Source organism: Phyllopteryx taeniolatus, chromosome 15, assembly GCF_024500385.1.
Source record: "Phyllopteryx taeniolatus isolate TA_2022b chromosome 15, UOR_Ptae_1.2, whole genome shotgun sequence".
In the NCBI taxonomy this organism is placed as follows: Eukaryota; Metazoa; Chordata; class Actinopteri; order Syngnathiformes; family Syngnathidae; genus Phyllopteryx; species Phyllopteryx taeniolatus.
Genome location: NC_084516.1, coordinates 23,288,582 through 23,301,007, shown reverse-complemented (window position 1 = coordinate 23,301,007; position 12,426 = coordinate 23,288,582). Strand labels below are relative to the sequence as shown.

General features: G+C 44.5%; 1 protein-coding gene across 2 annotated transcripts in view; it reads right to left on the bottom strand.

Annotated features, from left to right (window-relative positions):
• The window catches only part of crb2a (crumbs cell polarity complex component 2a), a 149,087-nt gene that overhangs the window by 56,869 nt on the left and 79,792 nt on the right, over nucleotides 1–12,426 (bottom strand). For both annotated transcript variants that reach the window (XM_061799751.1, XM_061799752.1), the window contains exons 5-7: nucleotides 10,861–11,031; nucleotides 10,661–10,774; nucleotides 2,398–3,336 (exon numbers count right to left, since the gene is read on the bottom strand). In XM_061799751.1, the coding sequence (XP_061655735.1) occupies nucleotides 2,398–3,336; nucleotides 10,661–10,774; nucleotides 10,861–11,031 (1,224 nt within the window). The remainder of the gene's footprint in view (nucleotides 1–2,397; nucleotides 3,337–10,660; nucleotides 10,775–10,860; nucleotides 11,032–12,426) is intronic.

The window sequence follows — 12,426 nt, the reverse complement described above, 5'->3', positions numbered from 1 at the left end:
CAAACTAGTAGTGGTGCCTCAAGTGTGGGGAACTGCTGGGCGCAACCCCTGACTCATCAATCCAATCACAGATACCTTGATGATCTCACAAGTAGGCTTTTCACGATCAGGATTTTTGGGGCCGATCACCGAGTTTAAAAAAATTATCACCGATCACTGATCCGATCACAAGATGGAGCAATGTGTCTATTTAAATGACTTGTTCATTCACAGTCAAAAAATTAGATTTACAATAAACAATGAATCTTTGTTCATCTATTGATGCCAGTGAAGCATAGTGACAGACAGAACAAATCAGTGGTCTTGTATTCGATGGCAGGAAGTACATACAGTAATTAAGGTATAAACTCTTTGTGACATTTTTGTTTGTTGGTGTGCCGTGAGATTTTTCAATTGTAAAATATGTGCTTTGGCTCCATAAAGGTTGGAAATCACTGCTCTCGTCAGATCGTGTATTCTAATCAGTCAGGTCAAACCAACATTACAACATGACAGAAATAATGGGTGCTAACTTATTGTAACTAAATTACTTCACACACATCAAAACTTTAGAGCATGATTCGACAGAATGCCGGCATGTTCGCTTACAACCATTCGTTAGAGCACTAGCTTGCTAGGCCACATAATGTTTTGTTGCCTGCTTGCGAGCGGTATCGTATTAAAAGTATGTGACCATACCTCAAGTAAGCCTTAAACGAACGTCCTCTCCTGAGCACCGGTGACCACCAACACACATTTTTCCGCATTTTGCTCTTATAAACACATGATGCGATCCATTATTGTTGTCGTCGCCATGGTAACGAGTGTATCCGGTCGCGTTTGAGTTGACATAAAGAGAGTTGAGCTAAAGCCCAGTGATTGTAAAAAACGGGATGCGGTGGTATCGGAATACAAGATTTTATTGCAGTAGTCTAACATAATGCAATCGTGAAAGACCTTGTATTCTGATTGATTGTTGTATGTCCCACACCGCCGACATCCATCCATACATCCATCCATTTTCTTTACCGCTTATCCTCACTAGGGTCGCGGGCTGCTGGAGCCTATCCCAGCTTCGGGTGGGAGGTGGGGCCCTGAACATTCCGATCAGATCGGTGTAAAGTCGACTCACAAGAGTTGAATCTTATAAAACTCTTACAACAATCCACGTAACACAACTGCAGGTTTGCTACAACACATTCTCTCCTGTAATTTTTCATTTATTTATTTTTGTTAAATACTATTGTTATGCACTGCTGGGAGAAGCGACCCTGCAATTCTGTTACATAAATTTGTGTAAAGTGTTTTACAAGTTTCCACTGTCTACGAGGCCATAAATATATCCGAATATGATTGGATCAGTGTCTAAATAAGATTGGACGAATGAATCAGGGCCTGTGCAACTGGGGAGTGAGTGAGCCAGCTAGTGTGGGAGCTATCTTCGGGTGGGAGGTGGTGTACACCCTGAACCGGTCGCCAGCCAATCACAGGGCACAAAGAAACAAACAACCATTCACACTTACATTCACACCTACGGGCAATTTAGAGTCTTCAATCAACCTACCACGCATGTTTTTGGGATGTGGGAGGAAACCGGAGTGCCCGGAGAAAACCACTGCCAGCTTGTGTTTGGAGGCTCGCACCACAAGTTGACAAATGAAAGAAATATCACTAACATTATGAATTAGTCCAAGTCGACTCGATTATCATCACCTTAGCATTGACTACAAAAAAATCTGGTCATTCAACCCCTAGTATCAACAATATCCCAGATTAAATTATACACAGTTTTTTTTATTACTCATACAATTCAAATTATTTGCTTGTCTGATAGACATGTTATATAATTCATAAATATTGTTAGAATTAGTATGATATAGGGCTGCACAATTATGGCCAAAATAATAATCAGCATTATTTTGATCAATATTGTAATCACTATTATTAATCACAATTATTTCTCGTGAGGGAAATATCTTTATTTTTATTGCACTACTTTTCAACAAACAATAGGTAATGGTTTTCAGTGTAAAATGATCCTTTAATTATGAATAAATGATAGATAATTATAAAAAATTTACCCCCAAAAAAATCTACTTTACCCACAGCTAACTGAATATGTATGCTACTACAAAGTGTAATCACAAATTACAACTTAATGAAAGCAAATACAGTTAATACATAAAGCAGCGCTTAATGAAGCCTTAACCATACGTTCGCCCCCTGGTGGTTGCCTGACTAGGTTGCGGGCACTGCTGCAAATGAAGCACTTTTCCTATGCAGCAGTGCCTGAATTTTAAATGGGGGAAAATCAGCCTCATTTAATTGTGGCAGCCAAAATTGTGATCATTATTAAAATTCAATTAATTGTGCAGCCCTAGTGTAATATAATGTGATACATTGTACAAAAATGCTGACCTTCAATGCATCTTGCACTGTAGAAGGGACGATAGCAGTCGCAGCGGTAGTCGGTCCATAGGTCCACACAGTGTCCATGCCCATAGCAGGGGTCAGGCTTACACCACTCAGTCTTAATACATCCCAGATGTTGTTCTTGGACCTCTTGAAATAATTGGGGGAGGATAGGTTGGGCGTCTATCATTAAGTCTTCCATACACCCAAGGAAGCTTGCCCCACTTAAGGAGTTCTGTAACATTTCTTCTGGTGCTCCACCTAAATATATATGAGAGAAGGTTTCCAAAGTCTTTAAAGGTGATTCATTTCGAGCTCTACAACCATCTTTGTTACAGCCAAGTCCTTTCATTATCAAATGTATGCCTTTGTTATCCTGAAATACATGAGTATCTCTCCAATACCCATCATTAACAAAGACAGGAAAGGTCAGATTCCATTCAGATGCCTCAGAAAAGGCTTGTCCATGAAGGAAACCATCTACAATCTCTATAAGGACATAGTTGTCCACATCTCCTCGGTAAAAGAGCAACATATTGGATAATGTTGTCCGGAAACGGAACTGTATTGCAAAACTGTTAGAATCACTGTTTTGAACCTCAATTTGGGTCTTCTGTGGAGAAACCTTAATGGGAATGAATCCTGGGGAGGAGAAAGAGAACGTTGTACGCATAGAGCACTGCTCATCGTAGAATCCTTTAGCGCACAAACAGGTGTGGCCATGTTGAACTCCATCAAACCACGGGTAACAGGTGGCTCCATTTTGACATTCGTGGTGGACACAGCCGAAAAGCTTTTCACTGCAATCATTGCCTCCCCATGGCAGATGACCAACATCTACGTCAAGACAGTGGCAGATATAGGTAGCAGTGTCGTCTTCACACCAGCCATCATTCTGACATGGTTGGCTTTCACATTCGTCAATATTAATTTCACAAAGAAAACCTGAGGAAAGATATAAACATAAATTTAACCAAAGATAATTTCAAATACATTTGGCATGGATTTTCTGAAATTACTAATTCAATGCCAGCCATTTTCACAAAAGACAACCCCTCAGTGCCAGCAGTTTTTAAACATTTTCACTGATGCAGTCACGTCTCAAAGAATATGGAGATAATTACCTTTTTGTGAAAAGCAGCATTTACTTGCATCAGTTACGTTGATGCATGTATATACTTTGCTTTTTATACATGGCGGACATCTGAAAGTGTTTTCATTATATAACAACATTTACGAATGGTTTGGATTGCAAAATAACCATGTATTTTTTTTAGTTTGTTTGTTTTACCACTTTTTTATTTTCCTTTTTTGCCAGCATATTTTTATCCATCCATTTTCTGAGCCGCTTCTCCTCACTAGGGTCGCGGGCGTGCTGGAGCCCATCCCAGCTATCATCGGGCAGGAGGCGGGGTACAGCCTGAACTGGTTGCCAGCCAATCGCAGGGCACATACAAACAAACAACCATTTGCACTCACAGTCACACCTACGGGAAATTTAGAGTCTCCAATTAATGCATGTTTTTGGGATATGGGAGGAAACCAGAGTGCCCGGAGAAAAGCCACGCAGGCACGAGGAGAACATGCGAACTCCACTCAGGCGGGGCTGGGGATCGAACCCCGCACCTCAGAACTGTGAGGCTGACGCTCTAACCAGTCGTTCACCGTGCCGCCCATATTTTTATTATTGAGTAAATAAAATAAAAAAAATAAAATCACTGGATGATCGCGATTTCAGCAAGTGCTGGTGACAATTTGGTGAATTACTTTGGATATTGACTATTTATGATGTTGTAGGCAAAGTATTTTGGTGAAAATATCAATGACTGTTTCAAGCAGCAGGAGCTGGCGACATCCCCATTAGCTTGTGCCAAAGTGTTCTGTAAATTGACTGTCTGTTGTCGTACTAGAGCGGCTCCAACTACCGGAGACAAATTCCTTGTGTGTTTTTTGGACATACTTGGCAAATAAAGATGATTCTGATTCTGATTATTTTTGTCCTTTAGGAACCGGAGCAAGCAGAATGCAGCCCTATGGGGGGCACAAGTCAGTGCAAACTGTAGGCCGGTCCCAAGCCCGGATAAATGCAGAGGGTTGCGTCAGGAAGGGCATCCGGCTTAAAACCTTGCCAAACAAATATGAGCGTTCATCCAAAGAATTCCATACCGGATCGGTCGTGGCCCGGGTTAACAACGTCCGCCACCGGCGCCGTCAACCTGCAGGGCGCTGTTGGAAATTCAGCTACTGTGGGTCGAAGTCGAAGTCAAAGAAGAAGAAGAAGAAGAGGTGGAAAGCGGGTTCTTCGGCAGAAAGAGAAGAGGAAAACACAGAGCCTAGAACTGAATGTGGGGACTTTGAATGTTGGGACTATGACAGGAAAATCTCGGGAGTTGGTTGACATGATGATTAGGAGAAAGGTTGATATATTGTGTGTCCAGGAGACCAGGTGGAAAGGCAGTAAGGCTAGAAGTTTAGGGGGAGGGTTTAAATTATTTTACCATGGTGTAGATGGGAAGAGAAATGGAGTCGGGGTTATTTTAAAAGAAGAGTTGGCTAAGAATGTCTTGGAGGTGAAAAGAGTATCAGATCGAGTGATGAGGCTGAAATTTGAAATTGAGGGTGTTATGTGTAATGTGATTAGTGGCTATGCCCCACAGGTAGGATGTGACCTAGAGGTGAAAGAGAAATTCTGGAAGGAGCTAGATGATGTAGTTCTGAGCATCCCAGACAGAGAGAGAGTCGTAATTGGTGCAGATTGTAATGGACATGTTGGTGAAGGTAATAAGGGTGATGAAGAAGTGATGGGTAAGTACGGTATCCAGGAAAGGAACTTGGAGGGACAGATGGTGGTAGACTTTGCAAAAAGGATGCAAATGGCTGTAGTGAACACTTTTTTCCAGAAGAGGCACGAACATAGGGTGACCTACAAGAGCGGAGGTAGAAGCACACAGGTGGATTACATCTTGTGCAGACGATGTAATCTGAAGGAGGTTACCAACTGTAAGGTAGTGGTAGGGGAGAGTGTGGCTAGACAGCATAGGATGGTGGTGTGTAAAATGACTCTGGTGGTGGGGAGGAAAATTAGGAAGACAAAGGCAGAGAAGAGAACCATGTGGTGGAAGCTGAGACAGGACGAGTGTTGTGCAGCTTTTCGGGAAGAGGTGATACAGGCTCTCGGTGGACGGGAAGAGCTTCCAGAAGACTGGACCACTGCAGCCAAGGTGATCAGAGAAGCAGGCAGGAGAGTACTTGGTGTATCTTCTGGCAGGAAAGGAGAGAAGGAGACTTGGTGGTGGAACCTCACAGTACAGGAAATCATACAAGGAAAACGGTTAGCTAAGAAGAAGTGGGACACTGAGAGGACCGAGGAGAGGCGAAAGGAATACATTGAGATGCGTCACAGGGCAAAGGTAGAGGTGGCAAAGGCAAAACAAGAGGCATATGATGACATGTATGGCAGGTTGGCCACTAAAGAAGGAGAAAAGGATCTATACAGGCTGGCTAGACAGAGGGATAGAGATGGGAAGGATGTGCAGCAGGTTAGGGTGATTACGGATAGAGATGGAAATATGTTGACTGGTGCCAGCAGTGTGCTAGGTAGATGGAAAGAATACTTCGAGGAGTTGATGAATGAGGAAAATGATAGAGAAGGGAGAGTAGAAGAGGCAAGTGTGGTGGACCAGGAAGTGGCAATGATTAGTAAGGGGGAAGTTAGAAAGGCATTAAAGAGAATGAAAAATGGAAATGCAGTTGGTCCTGATGACATTCCTGTGGAGGTATGGAAGCATCTAGGAGAGGTGGCTGTGGAGTTTTTGACCAGCTTGTTCAATAGAATTCTAGTGCGTGAGAAGATGCCTGAGGAATGGAGGAAAAGTGTACTGGTGCCCATTTTTAAGAACAAAGGTGATGTGCAGAGCTGTGGCAACTATAGAGGAATAAAGTTGATGAGCCACACAATGAAGTTATGGGAAAGAGTAGTGGAGGCTAGACTCAGGACAGAAGTGAGTATTTGCGAGCAACAGTATGGTTTCATGCCTAGAAAGAGTACCACAGATGCATTATTTGCCTTGAGGATGTTGATGGAAAAGTACAGAGAAGGTCAGAAGGAGCTACATTGTGTCTTTGTAGATCTAGAGAAAGCCTATGACAGAGTACCCAGAGAGGAACTCTGGTACTGCATGCGGAAGTCTGGAGTGGCAGAGAAGTATGTTAGAATAATACAGGACATGTACGAGGGCAGCAGAACAGCGGTGAGGTGTGCTGTCGGTGTGACAGAAGAATTTAAGGTGGACGTGGGACTGCATCAGGGATCAGCCCTGAGCCCCTTCCTTTTTGCAGTGGTGATGGATAGGCTGACAGATGAGGTTAGACTGGAATCCCCGTGGACCATGATGTTTGCAGATGACATTGTGATCTGCAGTGAAAGCAGGGAGCAGCTGGAGGAACAGTTAGAAAGATGGAGGCATGCACTGGAAAGAAGAGGAATGAAGATTAGCCGAAGTAAAACAGAATATATGTGCATGAATGAGAGGGGTGGTGGGGGAAGAATGAGGCTACAGGGAGAAGAGATGGCAAGGGTAGAGGACTTTAAATACTTGGGGTCAACTGTCCAGAGCAATGGTGAGTGTGGTCAGGAAGTGAAGAAACGGGTCCAAGCAGGTTGGAACGGGTGGAGGAAGGTGTCAGGTGTGTTATGTGACAGAAGAGTCTCTGCTAGGATGAAGGGCAAAGTTTATAAAACAGTGGTGAGGCCAGCCATGATGTATGGATTAGAGACAGTGGCACTGAAGAGAAAACAGGAAGCAGAGCTGGAGGTGGCGGAAATGAAGATGTTGAGGTTCGCTCTCGGAGTGACCAGGTTGGATAAAATTAGAAATGAGCTCATCAGAGGGACAGCCAAGGTTCGATGTTTTGGAGACAAAGTTAGAGAGAGCAGACTTCAATGGTTTGGACACGTCCAGAGGAGAGAGAGTGAGTATATTGGTAGAAGGATGATGAGGATGGAGCTGCCAGGCAAGAGAGCTAGAGGAAGACCAAAGAGAAGGTTGATGGATGTCGTGAGGGAAGACATGATGGCAGTTGGTGTTCGAGAGGAGGATGCAGGAGATAGGCTCTCATGGAAAAGGATGACGCGCTGTGGCGACCCCTAACAGGACAAGCCGAAAGAAAAGAAGAAGAAGAAGAGGAACCGGAGCAAGCAGCACGGTAGTCGACTGGTTAACACATCTGCCTCACAGTTCTGAGGACCCGGGTTAAAATCCGGATATTCATTTATGCCATGATGGCTACAGACAGGCATAAACCTTGTGCCTATCTGACCTTTGTTCAAAAAGTAGGAGGAGGAGTCTAGCCTCTTATTTCACACCCTATGCACATTTTTAGTACTCACACTGTACATACTCCGCACATCAGAATCAGAATCAGAAACAGAATCAGAATCATCTTTATTTGCCAAGTATGTCCAAAAAACACACAAGGGCATTGGGCACACTCACATCTCATTCAGGGTCCCCTGGGGGACTGGCACTAGGCAAGGTGGGGCTCTCTGGCCCGCTATGTTTTTCCCCCGTGGATTTTTAAAATGCTAAATGGACTGCACTTATATAGCGCTTTAGCTACACTTTCACAGTGCCCAAAGCGCTTTGCAAAGCATCATATTCACCCATTCACACACACATTCATACACCAATGGGCAACTGTTGCCATGCAAGGCTTTACCAGGCCCACTGTGAGCAAATTAGGTTTCAGTGTCTTTACACTGTTGGAGCCGGGATTCAAACCAGCTACCCTTCTGTCACTGGCCGACCCGCTCTACCTACTGAACCACAGCCTGCGCTTTTCATGCACCAAATACATTCGAACATCCTCTGGGGAGCCCGTTGGCCTGGGTGGGGGTGACTGTTACGGGTCAATATTGCCCTGTGGCCTCACCCCCACCAGTCTCTCCAATTTTAATGCACTACACCCCACCACACACAATCACGGTGCAGGGATAATGGCTGACAGTCAGAGACCTGGTAACCATGGGGTGGGCCGTGGGTTTTCACAATTCTGTTGGCTTGACTCCAGGGGCCTCAGCAACTCCGTACACCAGCTGACTAACATGCATGTGATATGGTGTTCATTCACTAATAAGTTTGATAGACACACTATAGGCTTTAATTGCTTGTGCTGGGAGCACTAATAACAATGCAGGTTATACTAACATATCAACTCACAGGTTCTTAGTGTTTAGACACTAAAAACAGCGCATTACTCGTCAGTACCACTGCCTTCCTCATTTTACCACATCCTGTCCTGCCTTTTTTTTTTTGGACATGGGGACAGAGCCATTGGCAGACTGGGGTGGTGGTCCCCCTTTGTAAGAAAGGGGACTGGAGAGTGTGTTCCAACGACAGGGCGATCACACTCTTCACCCTTCCTGGTAAGGTCTATTCAGGGGTGCTAAAGAGGGGGGTCCGTCGGGAAGTCGAATTTCAGATTCAGGAGGACCGGAGTGGTTTTTGTCCTGGCCGTGCAACAGTGGACCAGCTCTTCACCCTCGGCAGGGTCCTCAAGGGTGCATGGGAGTTCGCCCAACCAATCTACATGTGTTTTGTGGACTTGGATAAGGTGTTCGACCGTGTCACTTGGGGAGTCCTGTGGGGGGTGCTTTGGGAGTATGAGTACCGAACCCCCTGATATGGGATGTTCGGTCCCTGTACGACCGGTGTCAGAGTTTGGTCCGCATTGCCGGCAGTAAGTCGGACTTGTTTCCGGCGAGGGTTGGACTGGCCAAGGCTGCCCTTTATCACCAATTCTGTTCATAACTTTGATGGACAGAATTTCTAGGCGCTGCCGAGGCGTTTAGTGAGTCCAGTTTGGTGGCCTGAGTATTGCATCTTTGCTTTTTGCAGGTGATGTGGTTCTGTTGGATTCATCAAGCCGTGATCTCCAACTCTCACTGGAGCAGTTCGCAGCCGAGTGTGAAGCGGCTGGGATGAAAATCGCCATCTCCAAATCTGAGACCATGGTCCTCAGTCGGAAAAGGGTGGCGTGCCCTATCCAGGTCGGGGATGAGATACTGCCCTAAGTGGAGGAGTTCAAGTATCTTGGGGTCTTGTTCACAAGTGAGGGAACAATGGAACGGGAGATCGACAGGCGGATCGGTGCAGTGATGCAGACTTTGTATCAGTCCGTTGTGGTAAAGAAGGAGCTAAGCCAAAAGGCAAAGCTCTCTATTTATGGATCGATCTACGTTCCTACCCTCACCTATGGTCACAAGCTGTGGGTCGTGACCGAAAGAACAAGATCATTGTTTGTACCCTGGTCCTCAGAACTGTGAGGCAAACTAGTCGTGCACTGTGCCGCCCCTTTCCAAAACTACTGTGATCAAATTAAATTTTAAAAGTCTGTTTAAAGCCATTTAGGTCATATCTATGACCTTTTCTGACATATTATGATCAAATGTAAGACGACCTTTAAACAACTTTTTACAATGAGTTTCCTCCACAGGGTGTCCGGGCTCTCCCGTAGAGATAGGGTGAGAAGCTCGGTCATCCGGGAGGGGCTCAGAGAAGAGCCCCTGCTCCTCCGCATTGAGAAGAGCCAGATAAGGTGGCTCAGGCATCTGATTAGGATGCCTCCAGGACACCTCCCTGGGCACGTCCCACCGGGAGGAGGCCCCAGGGACGACCCAGAATACGCTGGAGAGATTATGTCTCTCGGCTTGCCTGGGAACGCCTCGAGATCCCCTCGGAAGAGCTAGAGGAAGTGGCTGTGGAGAGGGAAGTCTGGGCTTCCCTGCTAAAGCTACTGCCCCCGCGACCCAACCTCTGATAAGCGGAAGAAAATGGATGGATGAATGACTATTTTTGGTATTGGAGGCGAAGAATATTGGTCAAAATATCCATGACTGTCATGGGCCAATGCAGCAGCAGCCACTGCCGACCAGCACCCCGCTGCATGATGCAGCTCTTGTTATCGGTCAAGTCTTTTTCAATATTGGACCGATAGGTTTGACATCATTTTTCCAATATCAGACTGATAATTATCAGTACCGGTAATTATTGTGCATCCCTAATTTTAATAAGATCCCTATGAGTAGCTGGGGTTGTAAAGTCGACTGTACTGATTTTCTGTTTCAACTTTGTGTTGAAAACAGTTTTCTGTTTTTTTTTTGAGGGATTTATAATGAATTTCATGTCTGTATTTTCAAGAAATTTTTTTTTTTGTTTTTTTCCTGAGTTGTTTCAAGTTATTAACAGTAAAAATCAGTCAAAACTCTCACCTGAAAATCCAGAAGGGCAGGTACAAACGTAGCCATTGTTTTGATCCTCACAAGTGGCTCCATTTTGGCAGGGTTCTGACTCACACTCATCAATGTTAACAGAACAGTTCTCTCCTGTAATCAATACAGTATATGTCACAAGTTTACATTGAGGGGAGAATTATTTCTTTGCAGATAATTTTTGTTCATGTTTCATCTACCTGCAAACCCTGACTGACACTGGCAAATATATCCAGCTGCATCAGCATACTGTAGCTCCCAGTCTAGCTCCCAATGAGTCACATTTGACCGTTCGAAACATGCCCCATCATTGTCACAGGGATGCTCAGCACATTCATCAGTGTCAATCTCACAATTTTTGCCTTCATAACCTGGATAGAACAAAACAAAAATGAAATGTAAACATGAATACTACTACTACAAACTAAAACATTTTGGGTTATCCAGGAGGCGCTACCAACTAAGTACACAAATATGTTTTTCTCCTTGCTCCAAGTTGGAGGCGGGCCCCAAAACTACAAATGGTATCATTCTTTTGGAATGCAAAATGACCACCGTTAAGAGGCCGGGACGCCACTGTCTGTCAACAAAAGTAGTTGGGTGGAAACTCCCTCGTTAATATTCCTTTTTGCTTCCTGTCATGGTCTGTGTTTTGGTTTGGGTTGTGTTTAGTTTTGTTCAATGTTTTCCTGTGTTCCATGTTTGTCGTGTGCTCATTAGGTTGTTGTGTCCACCTATTCTCGTCTACTTTGTGTCGACCAATCAGCTCTCTCTAGCCACTCGTCTTGTCCAGGTGTTCCTCGTTGTCTCGTCAATTTGTTTGTATTTAGTTCCCTGGTTTCTTTCAGTTCTCGTCGGTTCATTGTCGTTGTCACATGTCTTGCCATGTCATTGTCGCTCAGGTATTTCACCAGTCATGTCTTGTTTCTTGTTTTGGGTTCACTCAAGTGTTTCTTTGTTACTTTGTGTTTAGATTTTGGACTTTGTTAATTTAGCATTTAGACTTTTTCATGATCTTTGTTTTCCTTTGTTTTTATCATTGTGATTAAATATTATTATTTTGAGATTCCCGCACTCCTGCCTTGCCTCCCTGCTTCCCTGCAATTGGGTCCACCATGTTCTTGCCTTGCGTTCCTCGCCTTCGCCCTAACCACGTACGTGACACTTCCAATGATTAGTTGCCATTTTCATTTGTCCACAGAGGGACTTGAATACTACTACTACAAACTAAAACATTTTGGGTTATCCAGGAGGCGCTACCAACTAAGTACACAAATATGTTTTTCTCCTGTCCACGAGAACAGGTGGACACAACAACCTAATGAGCACACGACAAACATGGAACACAGGAAAACATTGAACAAAACTAAACACAACCCAAACCAAAACACAGACCATGACAGGAAGCAAAAAGGAATATTAACGAGGGAGTTTTCCACCCAACTACTTTTGTGACACTTTTGTTCCAAAGCACAATTCCCTACAGATAAGCTAACATACCATCCATTTTTCATACCGTTTAATACTCACTAGGATCGCGGGCGTGCTAGAGTCTATCCCAGCTATCTTTGGGCAAGAGGCGGTTTACACCCTGAACTGGTCGCCAGTCAATCGCAGGGCACATAGAAACAAACAACCATTCGCATTCACATTCACACCTATGGGGAATTTAAAGTCATCAGTCACCCTACCATGCATGTTTTGGGGATGTGGGAGGAAACTGGAGTATCCGGACAAAGCCCATGCAGGCACGGGGAGAACATGCA